The following is a 26,437-nucleotide window of genomic DNA, read 5'->3' as shown; positions in this document are numbered from 1 at the left end:
AATTCAAGATTGATTGACACGTGGGAGGCAACAAACGCGGACTTACTATTATACACCTAAGTGAATAGTCTTTCTGGGAGAAGGAAAGACCGGATTTATATCTCACAAGATTTGTTATTTAACATCACTACATCAGAAATGTGGCCCACAAATTTTTCCATCCTCTGTACTTATATTACCAAAGTCGTTTTACGAAAGTCAACAGCTTTTCGTGGGAAAGCATATTAGAAGTTAAATACCACCTTAGCCTGAGACGAGGAAATACCCGTGGTGGAAACACGTGGGCCTACGTCACTACCGTAAAGAAATATCCCCGCAGATTCAACTGTTGGATGGAGCATGCAAAATGCTAACAACGCAGATTGGGAAGACAATGTGGTTACAACAAAAGTGAGAAGCATTTTATTTCATGTGTCTCTGAGAATTGTACGAAGACACACGAGACATAATCACTAACCAATATAGAGGTAGCATATGTGAATGCAGAGACGAAAACTAGAAGATCTTGATGTGAGGTTTAGAGGTGACAGTATTATCCAAGAGGAAAATATGTCACTGTACCACTTAATCCTAACATGGGACAGGACAAAATATAAAATAAAAAAGAACACAAGATACGAAGTGACGCAACATAACAGTACTGTTATATCAAAAGCGCAGTGCTGCAACGTTTCCATGAGTTGTATACTGCAGTAGACATAGATGACAACCTCGAAACAGTTTTTCAAATTGTTATTGTTGACGTTCTGGCAGAATCGGGCAACACTTCTGGCAGCTAAGTATTCACGGAAGTGCTATTACGAGGGATGGAATTTTAACAGTGATACGTAACTATGTATTTACAGCTCGTACAAAATAGATACTCGTTTCGAAGTCTTACTGACCCTCATAGTCGTCACCAGCATTGTGTATAACCCGTTGTCAGCGATGTGGAAGTCGCAGGATACTCTTAGCAGTGCCAGTTATGTTGACAGTTCGAGCGGCGTGGGCTACTGGCCGACGTTTTAGTAGCAGTTCTGAAGCGAATCCCGTGAAGAGTGTCCTTCAGTTTAGAAATGGAGTGAACTCACGAGGGCTTAAGTCCGGGGGCGTGCAGTAGGTGGTAGATCATTTAGCAGCCCCATCAGTCAAACAAATCTGTAAAAGCTTGCACTCAACGTGCTCGAGCATTGTCCAGCAAAATGATGGTCACGTCCTGCACAAAGTGTCATCACTTCTGACTCTATGCTGTTCATTTTTGGAATATGGAGTGATCCTTGGCAAGACCAACAGCACCCTATAAGATTCCAGGAGAGATCCATCATATAGGTAGCCAAGAAAGACCCGCCAACGATCATCGAATTATTTGTTTTGGAAATAAAAAGTGCATTTTGTTGGTGACCTATATTTTAATTCTCGTAGACGCATTTAGCTTATTTTACTTTACGGTGTCATCAGTAAAACCCTGATTTTTGAACAGACCCCATTATGCTTGCTGCAGACTATGAAAAACGTGATTACCACACCTCCGCAGCACACACCGTAAATGAATACCATGACCTAACAGGCACCACGGATACATGGGAAACAACGTGCTGCGTGATATCAGTTTATTTTTCGAATGCTTTCTATGGAATTCTGCTCCGATTTCTGCTAAAAGCAGTAAGGAAGTTAGGTACCTGCAACAGGTACTCACCACTTGTGAGAGTCATCTTTGGAAGGACCCAGTCAAAAAATCACTAACTGGGGCATACCATATAAAGTGGGCATGCCCTCGGTGGTGGCCATTGTCGGCGGCCCAACTCGCAACTGCGGTCGGACCTCTGGTAACGAAAGTTAAAAGCTCATTCCAAGACCTTACTTACCTTATTACGAAAGAAAATCGTATTTACAGTGTTTGCAGATGATTTGAGGATATGCGTGTCGACACAAGACCAGACACAGCACTCACAACATCAACTGAACACGTACTATCCAACAATAGCAGCCATAATAAATAGTAATCCAAGATAATGAGATTGTTGAACAAATTTAGGACCAGAATTCATCTACATTATAAGCCCAAGTCCCGAGGTGATCCAGGAAGACAAACTAGTGAAAGACTTCATTTTATCGAAAGTGTATTAAATAGGGTCCATTTTGCTGCTGCCAGCGTATATAGCCAGACGTCTACTGTATTTCGTAGGCCGTGGAAATATTTTCAAGGTAAAATACAGCAGAATAACATTACTCTTCAAAGAGGGTGGGATCGAAATGATAGATACTGAATCAAATTGCAAATGACTGCTGGTACTGTAAGTGGGCTGCATCTGTTTTGGCAGCGCTGTGTAGCGCTTTTCATTGGATCTGTGATTGCGCTTTCTTTGTAAGAGACTTTGTGGCTGGTTGGATTCGTTGTTGGAAGTTAATTGCCAGTAGTGTTATGCAGTTGGAAGTTAGTCGACAGCAGTGATGGAAGTACTGTTGGGCAGTTGGAGGTGAACAGCCAGCAGTGATGGATGTTAGATGTGAGAAGTTAGCATTGACGGAGGATAGAGGTCTGAAGCGTTAGCGTAGGCTGACAATCTGTACACGTTCGACTCGGAGATTCAATATTATTCATGATTATATACCTTTGTTCTAGATGTCAGTTATGATTTATATCCGTGTCTCAACTGGATGTCACAATATAATCGTAAAAAAAAATACATTATTTGGTTTGCAAGAAAATCTTTCCTTTGCTAACCACATGCTGTTAGTAGTTAGTTGCTTTAGTAGCTAGAGTCTTCTATTTAGCTGACAGTATTGACACTCACGGTATTAGAGTAGTTCGCGTAATGAAGATTTTTGTGAGGTAAGTGTTTAATGAAATGTATTGGTTACTGTTAGGATTTTCTTTAGTCAGGGCCATTCTTTTGAATTAATTATTTGAAGTCTGGTTATTTTTTTATGAGCAGGCAGATTGCGTAGCGCTAAGATATTGTGGGTCTCAGTTATTCAGCAATTTAAGTACAGCCACACTCATTTAAAAAAAGAGGTTTCAGTACTGATTGTCATTAAAAGATCAAAATTCAGCCATACCAACCTGGTAAGTATACTTGTAAAAGCAGATCAACAAGAAGTTCATAAACATAGGTCAGTATGGGTAAATACACTGTGCCATAGAATTAAAGGATCAGTTTTCGAAATTCCATGCTTAACACACATTACGACACAGAAATTTGGAATGTGGCTCAAAGTGCCTACAGTCTTCTTCAATAAAGGTGCAAAACTGGCGCCATGCGACGTCACCCTTGGCTCGATGACACTTCAAAACAGGCCGCAGCTCAGAAGTTCGTATGAGCTGTAAGATGGCTTAATGATGTCACATCCGCAACAAATTTCACAACATTTCTGTCCGTTGCCACAGTGGACGTTTAACTCTTTCGTTTGACGCCATTGAGATAGAGGTCACAACCGCGACACCCATCACTGAAATTATGGAGTTTTCTTGTGGTTGGCCGAGGAACACATTTCAGACACACCGCCGCTCAGAATTAAAACGAAGGCGACAGGGGTTGCATAAAGCGCGTCAATGAAACCACCTTCCCATGGGGCGATGACTCCCACCCATATTGCGGTGGAAAATGACAGTTCTAAATGCAATGAGCGACGGGAGACGCTGACATTGCTGACAGCCCAGCAAGTTACAACCATTCTCTAAAGGCTATATGGCGTAGTATTCCCCTTGAACGTGGTTGCCCCACCGAATTTTTACTTTCGTTTGCAGATTGGAACCTACAGGGACAAAATTTGGTTTCAGGGTGGGGAGGGGTGTGGCGGAGACGCGCTGTTGACATACGCGTGATTAAAATGGCAAATCCGCAGCGGTATTAGCCGAGCGTTCTGGGGCGATGCCGTCATGGACTGTGTGGCTGATTCCGTCGGAGGTTCGATTCCTCCCTTGGGCATGGATGTGTGTGTTTGTCCTTACGATAATTTAGGTTAAGTAGTGTGTAAGCTTAGGCACTGATGACGTTAGCAGTTAAGTCCCATAAGATATCACACACATTAAAAAAAAATGGCAATGGATCCCACTAAGACATGTAGTTGGAAAAAACCCTCGACAGTTCCCACCTACTTTTATTGAGAATTTTAAAAATGAGCCTTGTCACCTCTCCGATTCCAGCTGCATATATGTATGTGGAAACAACATACCATGTTGCAGACAGTTTGACGTATTGCGTTCTGAGAGAGCTACTCGGAAAGTATGGTCCGCTTGATCGTGCAATGGAAACCACAACGAAAGTTTGCAGAAGCTTTGCATAGATCTGCCCAACGATCGCGTCACTTCGATCTTTTCAGTTCTCTGTGCACAGTGAGCACCTAAAGATGCACAAAAAACAGTGTCTTCCGCCATGTATGAGTGCCTGTGAGAGATTTCGCCTGATTTTATGCAGCCCACACAGCGTTATCGTCATGCGTTTCCTTCTTTACGACGTTTCGCTGCCCCACACTGCAGGGGCAATGAGGACGTTCCTGCAGCAAATTTGATGGGAAGTGTTTGATCACCCATCATACAGCGGGGACTTGGCTACCTCTGAGTTTTGTATCTGCTCACATGAGCCGTTGCTATAAAGACAAAATTTTGTCGTTGACAACAAGCCGCAGATCAGCGTAGAGAATTGGCAGGAAACACATTCAGCAAAATTCTAAGACGACAGTATTGTGGAAAACTGCTACAATGCTATGACAAATGTGTCAGTCGTAGCTGCCACTATGTAGAGCAGTTGCTGGAAAGTTTATCCTACTGTTGAACTTAAAATGTTTTTGATCTTCACTGTAGTTCCTATTTCACGACCGACCGAACTTACTTTCCGAATAGCCCCTGTGTAAGCTTAAATTTAAGATAGGAATTAATAATTTATCTCCATACAAATCTCCCACAGCTCCAACTGAAGTCCCAGGAACCTTAAGAAAAATAATAAAATGCTTACCAGTATATCTTTTAACTCTTGCGCTCCTGATTTGACATATAGATTATTCATATATCGCTTCTCCTGTGACGTTACCATTACAATTTTTTAGTTGTGTCTTAAAAGTGCAGATGAGGTGTTCTGCATCTTTGTTCGATTGAAGGTGGAACAGAAGTGCACGTATGTGGTGAATGCAATGCTGTGCACAAAAAGCGTCTGAGAATAGAATTGTGACTGTTGTCACTGACCGAGGAGTGGGGCAGCTCTTTGATTCACATTACCTGAGTGAGAGGCTCTGCCATGTTGAGGTGGAGGTTGGTAGCTCTGTGAAACGTGAGTAAGTGTCAATGACCAGCAATCAACAAGCATCCAAGAGAGAGTCTGTGAAGTCCACACGGACCCACTCACAACGCTGATAGCCCAGACCATGGTGAACAGCTTTGCCGGGGAGCGGCCTGAAACGCTGCGCATTTAGATAAAGCAGTAATTAAATGTTCAAATTCATTATTAATTCAAAGCATTAGACATGGCGACTAGCCAACATCTTGGTGAATGAAATGTCGCAATGATCCTTATGCAGAAGGTGAATAATGTCGTGCCGAGAGAAACCCTAACGATCCCTTGTAGAACAGCCTTTCACTGCGCACAACAAAAAATCGCCATCGACGAGCGCGTGTCTGTGTCTGAACTGACAATAATTGTGGATGGAATTTGTGGCCCTTCTTGCGGAACATATTGCCGCAGTTGAATGGAGAACAGGGTCGACGGCGACGGCTTGAGCAGTGGAAGAACTGGTAATAGAGAATCTATACACACTGCTGCAAGCTACCTCGTCGAGGTAAAAGCAGAGAACATCATCCTGATCGAAACCAGGGTCATATCCCATCAGTAAACGCGAAAGGGCGACTACGTTTGAATGATACGGTACTTGCGGAATTGAATACCATTGTTACATCTACTAAGGAACAGGGCCCAACTCTGAAGTCGATGGCTTGTGTTATACGGGAAGTTTGCCACGGGGCTAAAGAGAGAGGACCAGCTGATAGTGGTCAAACACGAGGCAGAACGGTGGATGTTCTTCAAGGTCTGGAATGCGTGGTCTCAGGCAGGAGTCCACTCAAACGCTGCACTTTTCTTAAGTGGTTGATATCAAGGAAATTAAACCAAAGCTGCTTGCTGAAGGAACTTGAGGCAATTCGCGACTTTGCCTAAGAAATCCTGGAACCCTCTCAAATTCGCAGGGCGAAAGGGCCGTAACTGGCGGTGTGTGGCTGTCGGTTGGCTGAATCCCCCGACAAGAAATAAGATGTCCAATGTATTCAGGGTTGCAAGAAATATGACTTTTCCAAATTGCACTTTAGTCCTACGGCACATGATGTCTGAAACAAAAGACTATGTTTGTGAAGACGGTCTTAGCTGGTGTGACTGGTAACGACACTCTCGTCGAGGTGATTGATATAACAGTGAATTCGTTGGGTAAGTTTCACCAAATAGCGTTGAAAAATGGCCGGGGTGCTTACAACGCCAGAAACACTTCAGTCTTAAATGTAGAGGCCTTACGGGATATTCATAACAAGAAGCAGACGTAATTTGTCATCAAGTTATAGTTGTTAATGTACTTCCAAAAAATCTATTTTTGAAAAATACTGTGCATGCACAGCTTCGTCACAGGTTAGCCCCTTTCGTAGACGGGGGTATGTATCGACCGCTTTCTTTGAATTAACTGGCAGCTCAGAGTCATCACTACAGACACGGATTATGGCCGTCGGCTTCTTGATAATGACTAATGTTGTAGCCCAGGGACTGGATCAAATAGGTTCCATGACGCCTAAAGCGGTCAATCTGTCTAATTCTTCGTTCACTTGCGCGCGAAGTGTTACATTCCTGGCATGGAAAAAACGGGGTCACGCTGTCGATTTTTATGGCATACGCACTACGTTATTAGCATCCTTCTTGAGTCCCAGGAGAAAAGGGCACAATATTCCTGGTAAACATAATTCAGCCGTTGATAAGGCACAAAATCAGACACAAAATAAACTGAATCGGATATCGTAAATCGAAAAGCCCGGATACCGTCCAAAACGAGCAAATGTTCCGTAAGCGCGCTGTCCATTGCTAGGAATATCAATGGGCGCACCACAGCCTTGTGCGTTGTTCCCGCGGTAAACTGGTCCATGTTAGGAATCTGCTGTCTATTATAGCTGAGAAGCTGGCGCAAAGTTGCTGACAGCGGACGAGAACCAAGACGGACGTAAGTATTAGAATTTAACTGCGTGGCTGCTGAAGCCCTGTCCAGTTGGAAGTGTAAGTGGAACCCCGTTAATACGCTCATTGATGAACAGTGTGTTAGAAACAGTTGCATTTCTTACACTGAAGAGCTAAAGAAATTGCTGTACCTGCCTAATATTGTACAGGGCCCCCGCAAGCATTCAGAATTGTCGGAACACGACGTGACGTGTCTGAAGTAGTGTTGGGGGGATTTGACTCCATGAATCCTGCAGGGCTGTCCATAAATCTGTAAGACTACGAGGGGGTGGTGATCTCTTCTGAACTGCTAGTAGCAAGGCATCCCGGATATGCACAATAATTTTCATGTCTGCGGAGTGTGGTGGTCAGCAGAAGGTTAACACTCAGAAGAGTGCTCTTTGAGCCACTCTATAACAATTCTGGACGTGTGGGGTGTCTCATTTTCCTGCTGGGATTGCCGAAGTCCGTCGGAATGCACAATGGACGTAAATGGATGCAGGTGATAAGACAGAATGCTTACGTACGTGACACCTGTCAATGTCGTATCTAGACGTATCAGGGATCCCTCATCACTCCAACTGCACTCGCCCCACACCATTACAGTGTCTCCACCAGCCTCAACAGTCCCCTGCTGACATGCAGGGTCCATGGATTCATGAGGTTATGTCCTTACCCGTACACGTCCATCCATGCGATACAATTTGAAACTGTGTTGACGCACCCAGGGCAGGCGTAAAGCTTTGTGTCGTGCAGTCATCAGGAGTACACGAGTGGCCCTCGGCTCGGAAAGCCCATATCAATGATGTTTCGTTGAACGTTTCGCACGCTAACACTTACTGATGGCACAGCATTGAAATCTACAGTTTCTTGCGGAAGGGTTGCATTTCTGTATCGTTGAACGCTTCTCTTCAGTCGTCGTCGGTCCCGTTCTTGCGGTATATTTTCCCGGCAGCTGCGATGTCGGAGATTTGATGTTTTAGCGAATTCCTTATATTCATGGTACACTCGCGAATATGGTCGTACGGGAAAATGGCCAGTTCATCGCTACCTGGTAGATATTATGTCCCATCGCTCTTGCGCCGACTATAACACCACGCTCAGACACACTTACATCTTGATAACCTACCATTGTAACAGCAGTAACCGACCTAACAACTGCGTCAGATAATTGTTGTATTATATAGGCGTAGCCGGCCGCAGCGCTGTATTCTGTCTGTATACATATTTCTGTATTTGAGTACCCAGTAAACTGACATAAGGCTGGGAGAGCGTTTTTTCTCCACATGCCACTCTATACCAGCATCCAGTGACGCCTATGGGCTTAGGATGACACGGCGACCTGTCGGTATTGTTGAACCTTCGTGGCTTGTTAGAGCAAAATTTGGTTTTTTAGTTTTTGTTTGAATACGCAAGCCTATACAAGTTTCTCTGTCGCTTCACTGTATCACAGATATTAACCACTAATCTACATGTGTAAAGTACATGTAGACTAGCCACTGCGGATGAGGCCAGTTGCTTCATTTATTCACTCTGTGTGTGTGTGTGTGTGTGTGTGTGTGTGTGTGTGTGTGTCTGTGTGTGTCTGTAAGGGCCTCAGACTCGCAATCAGCATACAGTTCATGCGATCATTAGTAATTAGCAATATGATAAGCAAGTCATGCTTCTCCATACACATGGATTTCATTCAGTTCTGTTAGAACAGCAAGATATTCCAACACTGATTCTGCAGGTTTTTTTTCCTACTGAAAGCGTTGGTTAGTTGCAACAATTTTCATACAGGACGTTGCTAAAAATGAACTTTACTCCTGAAGTGTAAGCGGATGATTTTTCATTTACGGCCGGCCGAAGTGGCCGTGCGGTTAAAGGCGCTGCAGTCTGGAACCGCAAGACCGCTACGGTCGCAGGTTCGAATCCTGCCTCGGGCATGGATGTTTGTGATGTCCTTAGGTTAGTTAGGTTTAACTAGTTCTAAGTTTTAGGGGACTAATGACCTCAGCAGTTGAGTCCCATAGTGCTCAGAGCCATTTCATTTACGAATTAGTTAAATATTTACTCTGGAATACCTGTAACCACGGATGTGTTATCTTAGAAAGTCCATTAGAGCAAAATACGGGTTCCGCGGAAAAAAGTCGATTGATGATACATTTAACCGGGCATACGATCAAAAGTATCCGGACACCTGGCAGAAAATGACTTACAAGTTCGTTTCACACTCCATCGGTAATACTGGAATTCAGTGCGGTGTTGGCCCAGCCTTAGCCTTGATGACAGCTTCCACTCTCGCAAGCATACGATCAAACACGTGTCGGAAGGTTTCTTGAGGAATGACAGCCCATTCTTCACGGAGTGCTGCATTGAGGAGAGGTATCGATGTCGGACGGTGAGGCCTCGCACGAAGTCGGCGTTCCTAAACATCTCAAAGGTGTTCTCTAGTATTGAGGTCGGGACTCTGTGCATTCAAGTCCATTATAGGGATGTTAGTGCCATGTAACCACTCCGCCACAGGCAGTGAATTATGAACAGGTGCTCGGTCGTGTTGAAAGAGCAATCACCATCCCCGAAAGATTCTTTAACAGTGGGAAGCAAGAAGGTGCTTAAAACATTAGTGTAGCCCTGTGTTGTGATAGTACCACTCAAAACAACAAGGGCAGAAAGCCCCCTCCATAAAAACACGACCGCACTATAACACCACCGCCTCCGAATGTCACTGTTGCACTACACATGCTTGCAGATGACGTGCACCCGACATTCGCCATACCCACACCCTGCCATAGGATCGCCACACTGTGTACCGTGATTCTTCACTCCAAATAACGTTTTTCCAATTTTTAGTTATCCATTGTTTCCCCTCCTTTCACCAAGCGAGGCATCGTTTGGCATTTACCGAAGTGATGTGTGGCTTAAGAGCAGCCGCTCGACCATGAAATCCAAGATTTCTCACCTTCCGCCAAACTGCCATAGTATTTGCAGTGAATCCTGATTAAGTTAGGAATTCGTGTCTGATGGCCTGGATATATGTCTGACTATTACACATTACGACCCTCTTCAACTGTCGGCGGCCTGTACACTGTTGTGCTGTAAGTGTCCCGCCACGTTTCGACTTCACTATTACTTCGGAAACAGTGGACCTAGGGACGTTTAGGGGTGTGGAAATCACGCGTCCAGACGTATGACTCAAGTGACACCCAATAACCTAACCACGTTCGAAGTCCGTAAAGCGCCCCATTCTGCTCTCTCACGATGTCTAATGACTACTGAGGTCGCTGATGTGGAGTACCTGGGAGTAGGTGGCAGCATAATGCACCTCATACAAAAACCGTTTGTTTTTCAGGATGTCAGGATACTTTTGATCACATAGTGCATGTTTTGTGGATCCGCAGAACATTTCGCGGCGTGCACATGGTCACTGTCTCTCTCTCTCGTAACTAACACAACCTTGTTACATGACGTCAAAGAACTGTTGTGCTGAGACTGACAGGGAATTTAAGCACAACGTCAGTGGAGGCACTACGCTTGGTGCTCGGAACATACCCGAGTGACTTAACAATCTGTCAGCGAGCTTAGATACACTGCCTGCAGAGAGGAAAAGTAGACAAAATAATGGAAGTTACGGATCATGATTTAAGGGACAAGGAGCAGCTGGGGCAGTGACAAGTGAATGCGTAGCGGCGGAGTGGGTAACCAGTGTTAACGGCTCTAGATTTTACTTTTTTTTCCACAACATCCGAGTAGAGCTGAAAATTCACCATGCACGCCGCCGTCCAGCCACGGTGCATTTCTTTTGCAGGATATGGCCAGTACCTAATGGACTTTCATGGAAGGTACACCTCGGTCAGCAAACAGAGTGCCCCTGTGGCTAACAATGAACGCCTAAACATAGCCTTCTGCTCTGCGTACTACATATGACAACCCGACAAGTAAATACCACTACGAATCCATAAGACACAGACAAATGGCAACCTGTGAACCCAGCTACTGACACTACATCGCATACACTGTATGCCGAATTTATAGAAACAAGGTCGTACAGACGAACCAGACGGGCAGTTAGCCAAGATAAGCTTGAATCATAGGAAATATCATATACCCTGCGCTGCTCCACATTTATTTCAGCATATTAAGGGAGTATGTGATTAAGATAAACACAGGCACCAACGTGAAGGAATATCTGTCACTTATTTTCAATCTTTGTGCTTCTCGACAATGTTATAAGTACGGTTCATAGATGTTCATCAGAATTAATCGCCGGCCGTTGTGGCCGAGCGGTTCTAGGCGCTTCAGTCTGAAACCGCACGACCGCTACGGTCACAGGTTCGCATCCTGTCTGGGGCATGGATGTATGTGATGTCCTTAGGTTAGTTAGGTGTAAGTAGTTCTACGTTCTAGGGGACTGATGACCACAGATGTTAAGTCCCATAGTGCTCAGAGCCATTTGAACCATTTTTGGTAATTAATCAGTTGTTTGCATTCATGTGTAGTGACGAGTTGCTGATATCATTTTACGCACAGTATTGCCACTACTGATCCAGCAGTTTTGTTAAGTGTCTGCTGATGTGCTATTATTATCCCCGCCCTGATCTCGGTGACAGTACACACTCACTGAGCGTCAGAAGTGTAGCTCTCGCTGCCCAAATTACACCTTCAGCCGAACTCATACTTTTTCACTGTCACCTGCACGCGGCGGAACATCAAACACTTACGTCTCGATGGTGGTATGACACAGCCAATCAGGAACAGAGGTAAGTGGATATTAATAAATGATTATGTTTCACGGTCAATGCTTGAAGGACACAGAACGTAGACAACACTATACATGAATTAGAATAACGTGGTATTTAGATTAGTACAATAGCATTAATAGTTTTGTGGTCATTAATCACAATAAATATGTAAAACCTTCATTAATTGTATTTAGTATAGTAAACGTAATTGTTATAACGATCTTGCAATCATTATACCTCCACTGACCTGTAAAATCTGTATTGCAGCACTCCTGATTTAACCAACACAGATAACAATTAACAAACACATACGGCATTGCGTACACAATGTCAGTTTATATGGAGGAAACAGTTTCAATAATACTAACAACTTAGCTATTAATTTACATTCGAAAAACACGTGACACTGAACAAGTATGTAGCTAAGTAGTTTTAGAAAAAATAGTTCGAACCAAAACTGCAAGACTCGAAGGTATTCCGTTTTCACTGGCTCTGTTAGATGCATCATCGGTCGTCTCTTTGCTTTTCTCCGTAATTGTTCTTTCCTATGACCTTGAGGCTTGGTAAAAATTGCTGTTTTGAAGAGCGCGCTGCAGCGTGTAGTGTGAAGCAGTCGCCCTCCGTTTCTGGAGGTAGTGCGGCTGTGGCAATCGCAGATTTGGTGTCTCCCTCTGGTGGGAAAGGGAAAAGGTTGCCCACGTGCATCTAAGGGTCGCTATGAGCTCGCCAGGGCTCAGTCCGGGTCAGTCTCAGTCAGTCTGGGTCAGCCTCTCGTCCCCAGCTTGCTAGTCTGTCTCTCGTCCGCATTTGTTATGTAGTTAGTGTCTGTCTGTCGTTCGGAGCTGCCTCTGTCATGTTTGTCGGATATCGTGTGTTAACGAAATTATTGCTTGGAGTGTAACGGCCTAATTCCTGAAATATATTTTGATCTTGCCTATGATCTTGAGAGGCGGTATCTGTGTACTGTTGACCATCTTTTTTGGCCAACCTTGTGGAATGTATATAAGATTGCATTTCATGCACTTTCATTTAAATGATCATTGAGGTATATAAAGCTGCCACCCTTTCACTGTAAGTCTTTTCTCAGAAGTTAAAATCAAGTTGTACCTTCGGTGGCAAGGTTAATACTGCAATTGTTAGTATTTTGTACCATTTCCGTCCCTCCTACGGGGTTGCATAATTTGTGTGCTTGTGTAAATTGTTAAAACCCTTAGTTTAAAGATATCTGGTGTGTTGCAGATTTGCACCAGTATAGTCTTTCAGAGGCTGTTGTGAGCGGTCGTAACTACGGCCGTGTCAAAACGGAGCGGCAACGTTCTCTGCCCGAAAGCTCATACAGTCAAAACTTGTTTCTTTCTGCCTCTGAATAAATTGTAACTTGATAATTAGAGGATGCTTTCTGATTATAATTTTAAATCTGTTTCTTTTAAAAAAAATGCCTTTTAGGCACTATTAAAGTGAATAACTTCCCATTGGTTTAGAGGATTTTTGACTATGGTTTCATCAGTTACTCCCTGGCAACTACTTCCACACTTACATAGTGTGATTAAATGTGTTAATGTTCTTGATGAATCGATAGCAAATAAAATAAATTCTCAATCATATTCTTTGAAAACAAATCACGGTTCAGACCTATCTTTTTTTTAATCTCCTTACGCATCTTAACAATTGAAGCGAGTTTCACATCGTAGACTAATTTTATATTTGGCTATTTTATTACATCCAAACCAAAATTATAAACTACATTTTTGTGTAAAATTGCAATTAAAAGAGATAATTCTCAAGCAAACTAAGAAACTGTTAGATATGAAGTGGTCTGCCTCTTCGTGGCTTTGGGCGGGCTACATCGAGCGGAGCCGGAAGCTACCACAACTTGCTCCTGTTCACGATGACCAAGAGGCAAATAACATCTAGGCTGGGTATGTTACAACGGATCACTTGTAATAAGAGAAGGAAAACTCATATAACCGTAGGCAGCTGGTTACCCATCTGGCGTAACGGAAAAAAAAAACGTTCGAATTACCAGCTTTGCGAACTGGAAGATGCACTATTGTTTAACCAGCGGTCCCGCATGTGAAGAGGAGGGGAGGTAGAAAGAAATCGTATTATGTCTCGGGTGTTCTGACGAGCAATTTCTGTCTCAGTACAGAGTACTGAAATTATCCACTTGAGATCGTTGCTGTATGTTTGAAATATAGTAATGTAATGGGCGACAGAGGATAGAGAAGATGCACGCTAAAAAGAAAGAGCTTGGCTTTTACATCTTCTTAAAGAAATTACTAACAGGAAATACGACTTCTGGCTATTATCTAAATAGCAATTCGGGTACACAGTTCCCAGTAACGCATGAAAAGTAATTCCCTGGTGATATAATGTCAGTGCAGAGCTATAATCGCAGAGAAAATGATGTGGACTTCCCATTTTTTACCACAGCACTTATGCATTCTTGAGGTGACAGTAACTGATTAGATTTTAAACTGATAAACAATACAATTGTCTAAGAATGTAGACGCAGTGGTCCATTCAGTAGTCTCTTGATTCCCAGCACAAACACCTTCCATGACCTGAGAGATGACAATTACACGCATGGTGAATGCGTTCATGTTAATATAACGTACCTAGCTACATTTACAGAATTTCAGGAACGGTTTCCCAAAAGCTTAAATAAGTCATCAGTTACAGTACCCCTTGTTTTGCATACCTTAATACTGTGATGCGATCTACTTTCTGTTACTTCTCTGCTTGCTGATGGCTGCATTTTCACACGCTATGTTATTATATATGGTGCTGTGTTATTTAATTTATTTTCGGATAAAAATTCTGTTTGTTAAAGGTGTAGTAGGTATTATGCACTCAGACCGAGAGTTGTAACGCTACATTTTTTTTTACTTCAACGCTCTTTATTTATTACCCAAATTAATATAGAAACTTGGGATGAAATTTAACTTGCACTTCGAATCTGGAAGTATACATTGGTGGCTACTGTAAGTTGCCGGTTCCTGTACTTGCAGCAGGAATTCTCCTTCGACAACCTAACTCGTACATTCGCTCATCCATTACCCAACAAGCGAGAAATCTGGATAGAGATAACAGGCAACAAACAGCGTATTGCCTTCCCCGCTTCAGCTGTCACAATTCATTTACCACGGTGCAACGTGGTTTCCTCCAAGAATGCGATACTGCATCTTCTATAACTAAAGCGATCGCACGATTTGTACCATTATTTCGACACTCTTCTTGTCTGTGAGAGGGCCGCCCTGTACGCATCAGCAAGGCGCAGAGCACGTCATCAGAGTGTTAAGTATAGTTCTCTAATTTTCCTTTCTTGTTTTAAATGTGATCCGTAGCAGTTTATTCTACATAACAATCGGGAATTAACTGTTCCGCATTCCGTACGGCGTGATTTGCGACGATATTCGAGTTTCACGCAATACAGCCTTCAACTGCAAACATGCCATTCTGATTTCAATAAACAACGTGTTCAGATTTGTGAATTCGGTCTGTGCGTTGAGATGGAAGATAACAATGCCCTTTGTGGTTTAGTGTTCAGTGATGAGGGTAACTTTTGTTAAACAAGAGAAGTGTAGCGACAGAATATGGGTAAACAGCAAATAGACAAACATGACGAAGGCTCTCCAGAACTTCATGTGCTCTGTGTCGTTGTTCGAGAACACGTTTAAGCAGCGTTTTTTTTTTGCGGAGAAGACGATTACAGGAATTTTGTTACCTAAATATCGCCGATATGGCTTTATTAGTATTTCATTTTTGAACATGACGGAGTACCACCTAAGTGGTAAATTGTGAGAGCATCTCTCAGTAGTGAGCTGCCTCCAAGACCGACCGCCTTATGGGGGGACGGGCCTCTAATTGCATCACTAGAGTTGAAGATCATCTCATTTCACGGTATACGATCCTCATTTTTTCCCCTTTTTATGCGTATTATTTAGTGCTATCAAGATAGCCAGTAAACTACTTTGTGATACGAGAAGGCAAAATATAGAAAACAGGGACAATATTACACATATTATATTAAGATATTTATTTAAAATGGCAAAACATTAATTCCCGCTACATTTGCACATTATTGTCTCCCCTGATGAAACGCTCATCAAAACGTGTGAGCCGTGTTTGTGTCTATGAATTTGTAAGTGTGGGCCAGTGGGTGGGAGTACCTTTCACATCGGAAACTCGTGAAACTGCTGGCGCCATTATTGTGAAATAGCAATTTTCTCCTCTGAGTTCATCTAGACTTCTCAATGACTTCCTATGTTATGTCTGGGCATAAGCATTTGCACCGACATCCAAATTAATCTTATTGAATATTTCGCAACTCACATACATAAATTTCAGTTCAACGAACATAGTACTACCAACGAGAAAGAATTAATTGCAGTAATTGTTCTAATATCAGTAGAATGAACCGTTTCTGTTCTTTTCGCCTCCCGAACACACGGCCTCGATCACACTCGGATAAGAATTAAACCAGCTTTCGTACTTGAGTAACCACAGCGACACAATAAGCTGGGCTCACAGGCAAACTGGCCGTAGGGTTCCCGTGTGACAACGTACGTCCGTAGTAACATGTTGCCAACATTTCGTATAACACTGTCTTTTATGCAATTAGATACAAATACAGTATAAGACATGTAGACAGCTCCTCTGTCGTTGACTCCATCTATTGAAATCCTACTCTATAAAGGAATCTTTTAATAGCATAAGGCAATACATTACTACAAAAATTGACAAACATATTTTCAATGGTCATGCATTCGTTTCCAGAACACACGGCGTCGCTCACACTCGGATAAGAATTAAATTAGTTTTCGTACTTCAGTAACCACAGCGAAACCATAATCTGGGGCTACAGATAAACTGGCCGTAGGGTTCCCTTGTGGTAGTGCACGTCTGTAGTAACAAGTTGCATCATTTCGTATAACATAAGCTTGTATGCAGTTAGATACAAATACAGTAGCCGGCAGGTGTGGCCGAGCGGTTCTAGGCGCTACAGTTTGGATTCGCACGACCGCTACGGTCGCAGGATCGAATCCTGCCTCGGGCATGGATGTGTGTGATGTCCTTAGGTTAGTTAGGTTTAATTAATTCCAAGTTCTAGGGACTGGTAAGTCCCATAGTGCTCAGACCCATTTGAACCATTTTTGAACAAATACAGTAAAAGACATCTAAGCTCCTCCTCTGTCGTTGACTACAGCTATTAAAATCCAACTCTATAAAGGAATCTTTTAGTAGCGTAGGCAACACAATACTACAAAAAATTGACAAACATATTTTCACTGGTCATGAGTTGGACTACTAAAGTCCCGTAAAAGTTGTTCTGTAGTTCAGTATGTGAAAGAATTACATTTTTCACGCACTATTCGCGAGTGGAACAGACTTGGATGGATCAGATAGTGGTACGCCACACACCATCAGGTGGCTTGCGAAGTATGATGTAGACGTAGGTGTATTTTCGGAAATCGCATTGGCATATTTCGTATTTGAAGCAATAATTTTTCCCTTTAATTTGCACTTATGTTCAAATGAGACACGCGTATTAAAATGCTATAATATATGGACACTGAAACATTGTGTAGCAACTGTCAGTTAACAGCGCATGTATCGTCATCTGGGTTGCCTGTCAACAATGCAGTGTCGCTTGAAGCGATCTGTGCCGTTGCCCAGGAACATTGCGAGTCCGTATAGTTCTCGTGCGCTCTAGTATTGTCTCGAGGTGTTCTGAAAAAAGCGTATCTTAACAGTTAACGTAAAGAAGAAAGTTGTGAAAGCTTCGTATTACCATCTGAGAAGAAGCCTAAACGTCCATTTTTCCAGCCGGACACCAGTTCTTCGGAACAGGTATGTAATAAGTGATCCTTTCTGTCCTTGTCCGCCGTAAGACAGACAATTTCGCACACACAGGATCGAATTACATTAAGTAGTCCAAAATTAGACATAAAGCTGCTACAACTGCTTTGGAAATAGTACAAGATACACACAATAATACAAGACACAAACATTATGCTTTCAGACAAAGCATTTGCTCGTAGAGGTAGGAATATACATCTTCTCGTTTGAAAAACATAGAACGTAGTTCGGGTTCATTATTTTCATAGGCGTCTAACGAAATTCTTTTTATTAATTTTGGAATAATTTTCTATTAAATTATTCGACCATCGGCTTTTCTCTCTGTAACCCCATTTATATGTTTCATTTATTAAATTACGAAAAACTTTATTCTGTGTATGAATGGTTAGTCTCAATATTTATGTGTATGTAGTCCATATCTTCCACGCCACTCCTGGTTTCAAATGATCGTGCGATTCATATATGTTTCTGAGTCGTTTTTACCGGCAATATTCAGTACTAACAGTCCACGGTAAATTAAGGTTTGTTCGTGCGCTTCCCTTTTCAAGATTTAATCCTAAAAGAAATGCCGTTGCTGACATTCAGTGACTCATCCGGTATTTATTCAGTTCCCTGTCAAGCTCCTCGCATTCCAGATTAGCCCAGACGTGTATGATTTTTAATATATTTAAGAGCACTTAACAATCTGATTCTCCTGCAGAACTAATCAAGGATTATCAAGCTATATCAAAATTCCATATATTTTTCCTGAACTGAAGCCTATCCACTAACTGATTTTTTTCGATGGAAACAAATGTGCGAGGTAAATAAGTAGTAGGCGGTGGCTCTAGATACCTTCTTTAATATAATCCCAGTTGAAGTTCACATTATACTGTGTCATGCTACATAACAGATAAATTATCCCTCGACCCATCTAACTCTGTAATTAGACTGGTACGTTTCAACAGTTACATCTATGCGTTATAGTCTACTCCAAGTGTGGTGCGTTGAAGGAACACCTCATTCACACACAATGTCGGACAATACTTAGTGTGTTTCTTTCCTGCAGAAGATGTTTCGCCGGTTTCGCCGGTGGCTGCCCTGCTGTACCACTGGGGAGGGGAGAGAGGCAGACGAGCCGCAGGAGGAGAAGACCGCCCCTGGCCACCCACTGGACAGCATGGAGGTGAGGGGCGCCGTGGCGCCTGCCTTCTGAGAGGCATCGACGGAGCACACTACTTGAGTTAAAAGCGCTATTTTCATCATCTATCACAATTGGGTATTCTGTGAAACCTTGGCAATCTTTATTAGCTAGTGACTGGGATAAAAAGTGGTGTTCTGAATTACTGCTTCCTTTAGACTACGTTCTGAGTTCCACATCGAGCGATTGGGAGACATCACAACATCATGTTGTGAATGAGACTGTATCATTGTGTGGAAAGTTGAGCAGTGATAGTCTTTTGCTAATGTATAGATTACTATTCAGAATAACAAGCTCTTAAAGATCCAACCCGGACAAAGAAAATGCATGAGAATAATTTATACACCAATATAATCTCACAGTATTTATAATGTCACTATATTGACAGATAAATAATTCGTACTTTCATTCGATTTAAGTATGTACTGAATAGATGTACCAAAGAACTGGCAATATATAATATTACTTTCACGATCTAAATTATTGTGAATGGATCTTCTCTCAATTTGTATCACATGGAACACATTTATCAACATCTTAACATCATCCATTATATCTTTTTCTCACAGGAGCCAGCATTAGCTACAACAGCGGCGTCACCAGCCACGTCGCCCACTGCAACGCTGCAGGTATCGCCAGCCACGTTGCCGGACACAGGAGGAGAGCCAGCAGAAGCCACAAGAGAAGAGGCGTCTCCACCCGCGTCACCATCCACAGTACCACTTGAACGAGCAGCTGCACCACAAGTGGTTGCACCAGCCGCGTCACCAGCCACAACAGGAGTGGCCAAGGAGGCCACAACACAACTGGAGTGTCCAGCCGTATTGCCATCCACAACACAACTTGAACCAGCAGCTGCAACACACGTGGCATCTCCCGCCACGTCCCCATCTACAACACAAGTCTCATCAGGCATGACACAAGTGACGTCGGCACCTACAATTGAAGTGGCGTTGCCACCCACAACAAGAGCAATTCTTCGAGCCTCATCCGCAGGCAAAACAGAAGTTACTTCATCAGCAGCCTATCTAACCACAAAACGTGTAGCCTCGTTACCTTTAGAGCAGTTGGTGTCCAAAGCATCGCCGTCAGCCTCCACACAAATAGCATCCGCCATCCCCGTTGCCTGCTACAGCATGCATCCTGTCACCAGTTCTGTTGCCAGATACAACACCCATCAAGGCACCAATCCTGTTGCCAGATACAGCACACGCTGTGTCACCAGTCCTGCTGCCGGATTCAGCACACGCTGCGCCACCAGTCCTGCTGCCAGACACAACACGCGTTCTGTCACCAGTCCTGCTGCCAGCTACAACATGATTCGCGTCGCAATATTCTGAATTTCAGTGAAATATATCATTTGTTCTTATTATACTTTTGATTAAATAAAAACGAAATTTTATGTGTTATATACTGTGTCTACTTCTAACTATGCTGATGTATGCGTGTAGAGACACGACACTTACATGTGTGTGGATACTTTTTAATGTAATCTGTAATACATAAGCTTATAGCCCGCTAGTACTTCAAAATTCATCCCAACTAATTTTCCATTTGCCAATTATACTGCAGTGCTAGTTGACAAGAAAAGAAAACGTTGTTGTTTAGAAGGGAAAGGAACGAATGGAGTATTATTACTAATGTACAAACAGATAAAAATCTCTTTTCTAGCTATGATTGTGCTGAGATGTTGGAAAGTCGAGCACAGGATTACAGATTCACAGATCGATCACGTTTTGAATGAAATTTAAACTGAAACAATCTTGCTGTGTGCCTAGATTAGATACTTGGTAGCAGCTAGTTTTGCTTTGGAGGTATTCATAAGTATATCAACAGACTCATTCCTCCCACACACAGTTTTGTTGAGCAAGATTCTGTGGGTGTCACCTGCAGAATTTGACGAGTGCTGCATACTTGCGTCAAAACAACCAAAAATTCCATAGTTGGACAGGAACTTTATTCTGTGGACCCCCACCGCACTTAGTAGAATACACTAGGAAAGAACTGAAATGAGAAAGTTCGATTAATGCTGTTTAGAACGGGTGGCATCAGACAGAGTTCAAAGATCTGATAACACATTTTCTGTGCTCATATGGTCATGCTGATATCGAAGTTAGATCTAAACAATTGTACATGTGAATGCACAAATCCTTCTTCCTGCAAGTTAAAATTCTAAATAATACACATCGTAAAAAGTACCAGCCACTGAAAGTACACATTACTGGGTGTACTCGCTACAATTTCGTATATACTCCAGACAGTAAATGCTGTACCTACCCACAAACTTCCAGTGGCCGGTCCTCCATTGTCTGTTCCTGAGATGCTGCGAATCCTGCATGATGAGAAATGTAGGGGGGTGTAACACTTACATTCCCACCATTTTGTCGTACTCCAACAGTAAACAGGGTGTGGCAGATAAGTTACGAGACTCAGTGTAGAAAAACAAATTTATTGATCCATTTTGTACAAAACGTTAATATTCTTCAAAGTACTCGCCTTGGGCGTCGACACAACGTTGCCAGCGCGTTTTCCAAGCTTCATAGGCCCCACTGTAGTCCGTTTGAGTTATCCCAGTTAGTGCCTTCGTGACAGCACGTTGGATGTTCGGAATATCGTCGAAACGACGACCCTTCAGGCATCTTTTGACCTTCTGAAATAGGAAAAAATCAGGAGGACTCAAGTCAGGGCTGTATGGTGGCTGTCGCAAAACTTCAACTCCAATTCGGGTCAAGTAGGAGGTCACGAGGAATGCTGTGTGCGCTGGAGCGTTGTCGTGGTGGAGACGCCAGCGTTGAGCAAGGTCCTGTCGCTTCCGTTTGACGGCTCTGTGCAATCGCTGAAGGACTTCTTTGTAGAATTCGACATTGACAGTCTTCCCCTGAGGCACAAACTCTTTGTGAATTAACCCCCGCTTGTCGAAAAACACAATCAGCATTGTCTTGATGCGGGACTTTGACATTCTTGCTTTCTTCGGCAGCGGGGATGCCGGTGTGTGCCACTCCGAGCTCTGGGCTTTCATCTCCAGGTCGTACTGGAATGTCCACGATTCGTCACCTGTTACTACGTTGTCTAAAAAGTGTGGATTATTTTCCAAATCATTCAACATCTCACAGCAAACGTCCACTCGTCGTTGCTTTTGGTCGGCGGTGAGAACTCGGGGAACCAATTTTGCGCAAACTTTCCTCATCATCAAATCTTGCGCAACAATTTGGTGAACCGTAAATTTATTCACCGAGACCTCATCGGCGATCATTTTGAGAATTAAACGACGGTCTGAGTCCAGGAGTTCTTTCACTTTGGCCACCGTTTCATCCACACGACTCGTTGAAGGGCGTCCAGATCGTTCCATGTCTTCAACGGATTCCCTCCCGTTTTTAAATTCATTAAACCACCGGAACACTTGAGCTTTTGATAGGGAGTCTTCTTTGTAGGCCTCCGTAATCATAGCAAAAGTTTCCGAAGCAGTTTTGCCCAAGCGAAAGCAAAATTTGATTGCATACCGCTGTTCTATCGAGCGATCCATCTGCAGCGTTTTCACAAGTGTCACGGGCACACAAACAACGTAATACGCGAAGCTCGACCCTCACTGCACCAGAGCTCCGACGTGACTGCGAACCGGTTCTATTGTTAGCTCAGATCCCCCACCACGTGACGTACAGGTGGAGACCGCCCTGCGAGCGACTGGGGCGCCGCGCGGCGGCCAGTCTCATTACTCATCTACCACACCCTGTATTAATAACATTTTTTTACTGCTTTACTGGTACATGTAATGTTGTCAATCACGCTATTGCTTTCGTGTACAAAACTACTATCCCATTATAACGCACAAGGTTTCCACTTGATGCCTTCCTGATTCCCAAATTTAATGTTTAAAGAGCTATTTAATATATATACTTGCGAATTTGAGTATCGAGTAAGGCAAGTCGAACATATTGCACTAAAAAATAGAAACTCCTCTACAGTGGCTCCTTTCATAGTGGTACACAGCAGAGTTTCTGCACATCGGAAGTGCAATGTACGCCCCATCCCCGAAAATCATGTTAGTTAAATACTGAAGAGAGTCAGTCAAGCTTTGAGAAATGTAAAACTCAGCCATGGGCTCGAATTAACCGTTAGCAGAAGTGATCAGCTGTCATATGAAACAACCGCCGTGGCCTTGATGTAGGCAAAATGAATGCTGAACTGATTCCATTATTCCAGCCCCCACACTGAACCCGTAGTTCACATTACCTACAACCACAACTGAACCACAAACGAAACAGAGACTCATTGACTACTTCTGACGGGTAAACGACTGACGCCACTGAAAAATTCTATCTGAAGTACCGTCAATGAAGGCATCAGATCAGCAGGGTCTACTGAAGCACGGGATACAACCCCGTTAGCTTTGACCAATGACGTCCTAGGTACCTCATAGCTATTAATGTCTTTACTTTCCAACCATAGATGATAAATCGGTTGTCTGCTGCGGATAAGCGCCATCATTGTACATTTAAAAAATTGAATGTTGTTTTAAAAGGCAGAGCTAGATATTCGCAAAATTTCTTTCGTTTGCATTGATTTCAGTAATTGGTATTTTGCAATTCATTCGGTACTTAATTTCATTCTTAGTGAGTTTGAGATAATTTAGACCAGTAGTTTTTTGTTTTATGAGAATTTTCTCTTTTTCGTTTTAGTTTTTAGGTATGGATTTATCTATTCCAATGAACCTGAATGATTTAAAGGAGGCTATGGGCTCAGACATGATGGCCATGACTCGACTTTTACAAATGTATGTTCCTGTTGCCGGTTAAGTTCGATGTCGTGAGTGCGACGAACATATGCGCCTGACAAGTATGTCCGCTCGACGTACTCACGACTTATTCGTATGGCGCTGCAGCAAGCATCGGTGGTGGCTGTCCGATAGACGAGGAACATGCATCCAGAAATCTAAGCTCGCGTTCAGGGATATTGTTGGTGTATGAGGTATTCAGTGTGGCTGTGCGTGCATGAATGTCGTGTGAGTGAGCGTACAGTTGTAGACTGGTACTCTTTTCGTAGGGAAGTTTGTAGGGAATATTTAAAGTGCAGGGGGCCGTTGGGTGGCCGGGTGTTATAGTCGAAATCTACGAGTCGCATTTTGGCAAAAGGAAGTATAACAGGGGGAACTTCCTGTAGGGTTATGGATTTGGGGGGCTGTAGTTTGAAGTCAAGATGTGACGAAGTAGTTTTTAAAGTAGTTCCCAAACGAACGAAGGAAGTTTTGGTTACATTAATTGAAAATCGTGTTGTAGAGGGTTCCGTAGTGATTTCAGATGGTTTTCCTTCATACAGGGATTTGAGGAATAGGTGTTATCAGCATCATGTTGTTAATCACAACACTGAATTCCGATCTTTGTCCACCGGTCAACTGAAGAGCAGGATACAAATGTTATGTATAGCTCTATTTTTCGTCTTCCGTAGCACTAGTATAATATACTTCAATTGATATACGTAGGTCAATTGAAGTACAGAATACCCATGTTATAAATGTCGTTATCTCCTATTCGCTAGTACTACTTTTCTGTTCTTCAAATGGTACAAATGGCTCTAAGCACTATGGGACCTAATATCTGAAGTCATCAGTCCCCTAGACTTAGAAATACTTAAACATAAATAACCTAAGTACAACACACAAATCCACGCACGAGGCAGGATTCGAACCTGCGATGGTAGCAGCTGGGCAATTCTGGAGTGAAGCGCCTAGAACCGCTCGACCACATCGGCTACCTTCTATACTTCAGCTGATCTATATAGCTCAATTAAAGAATGGGATACAAATTTCACTGTTGTTGGTTTTCTTGTCGTCGCTACAAAGACTATAACTCTCAGTCTATACTAATAGCATGCAAGGCAAAGAAGAAAACAATTGTATCCCATACTGAAGTACGGGATACAAATTATGTGTGTGTCATCTTCTTGCGCCTTCGCGTAGTTCAGTTGGGGTACAATGTAAAGTACGTCGATTTCCTCGTTTTCGTTAAGAGTCAACTGATGTATGGGATCTTCCCGCCGTCGGTAGCACTACTACCTATGTAAGAACAGACTGCGAGTGGTAGCGGAGGCGATAGAATCAACACATGTAAAAGTTCTATCCCGTACTTCAGTTTGACGTATATAGGTCAACTGAACAACAGGATACTAATGCTAACGGAAACGAAGAGCCCGACGTACGTTAAATTTGTATCCCGTACTGCAGTTAACCAATACAGCTCGACTGAAGTTCGAGATACAACTCATTATGTGACTTGAGGTATTCTATACTACCGCTACTTCTATCCCTTTGTTTCACTTTATTTTCCACAGAAGTACTAGGACACAAACAAGCGATATCCTTAACATTATGGTCGAAGTATTATTCCCCTTGATACATGTCTACCATATTTTTTCTCTTCTGTATTCCCTTGTTTCTGAACACTCTTCTCAGCTGTTACATCTTTGTAATAAATGATCTCTGGCAAATTCTGACGTCATTGGTCAAAACTGACGGGTTGTATCCCGTTCTTCATTAGACCTGATCAGCATCTGCTGGAAATTATCTCATCACAGTCCAAGTGATGAAGCTTATTATTGATCCATTTCTGTCCGCTGTAACCCATTATTTCAACCAAGTGTTTCCCCTGAGGTTTGGATACAGAGACTAGTTAAGCCATTACTAAAAAAGACGATTCCACAGCACCAGCTGATTTCCGACCTGTCTGCATTCTTCGTGGAATATATAAGGCCTTAGAACGTACAGTTTACGTCCAAGTCAACAAACTACCCAACTACAAACAACCTACTAGACGAACACCAATCAGGTTTCCGCCAACATCGTAGGTCAACATATTCCTTCAAAGAGATGCACGAGAGACAACTTTCATGTAGTTCATACTCTTCAGAAGAGCCTTTGGCACTGCTATCTGTAGCCGGACCCTGGTGGCCGAGCGGTTCTAGGCGCTTCAGTCTGGAAACGCGTGACCGCTGCGGTCGCAGGTTCGAATCCTGCCTCGGGCATGGATGTGTGTGATGTCCTTAGGTTAGTTAGGTTTAAGTAGTTCTAAGTTCTAGGGGACTGATGACCTCAGATATTAAGTTCCATAGTGCTCAGAGCCATTTGACCATTTTTTTGCTATCTGTGATATTCTATTTTTCCAAAATTAGAAGCCTAAATTTCTTAACAAATGTAGTGCAATAGTTTGCTCATGACTACCATCTCGCCAGCATGGCTTCATATTCGTTACCCTAAAGGCACAATGGAGGAGGGTACTATCAGCCGTCCCCCAGTGTTGGGTATTAGGTCCAATATTCTCATCAGCTTTCTGTTCAGTATTATGTTACTGCAAATACCGCATCTACGTTGATGGCCTAGAGTTGTACCTAAGTGCAAAAAGCAATAAAAAGCTTTCGAGAAACTCAACACCGACCTGTATGCGCACTCAAAATGGGCGCAGGATACGGGGTTAAAAGTCAACCCATCCAAATTCAAGAGGAACTTGTTGGTCATTTTAGGCTCG

At 42.9% G+C, this 26,437-nt stretch overlaps 1 protein-coding gene across 1 annotated transcript in view; it reads right to left on the bottom strand.

The window, feature by feature from the left end:
- LOC124545964 (uncharacterized transmembrane protein DDB_G0289901-like) overlaps window positions 1-20,040 on the bottom strand; it is a 54,018-nt gene extending 33,978 nt beyond the window's left edge. The window contains exons 1-2 of the mRNA XM_047124929.1: window positions 19,980-20,040; window positions 19,491-19,859 (exon numbers count right to left, since the gene is read on the bottom strand). Of these exons, the coding sequence (XP_046980885.1) occupies window positions 19,491-19,859; window positions 19,980-20,040 (430 nt within the window). The remainder of the gene's footprint in view (window positions 1-19,490; window positions 19,860-19,979) is intronic.
- Between the last annotated feature and the right edge of the window lie 6,397 nt (window positions 20,041-26,437).

The sequence above is a fragment of the Schistocerca americana genome, chromosome 8 (assembly GCF_021461395.2).
Source record: "Schistocerca americana isolate TAMUIC-IGC-003095 chromosome 8, iqSchAmer2.1, whole genome shotgun sequence".
Lineage (NCBI taxonomy): Eukaryota > Metazoa > Arthropoda > Insecta > Orthoptera > Acrididae > Schistocerca > Schistocerca americana.
The sequence above is the reverse complement of the archived record's forward strand: the minus strand, read 5'-3'. Positions and strand labels throughout refer to the sequence as shown.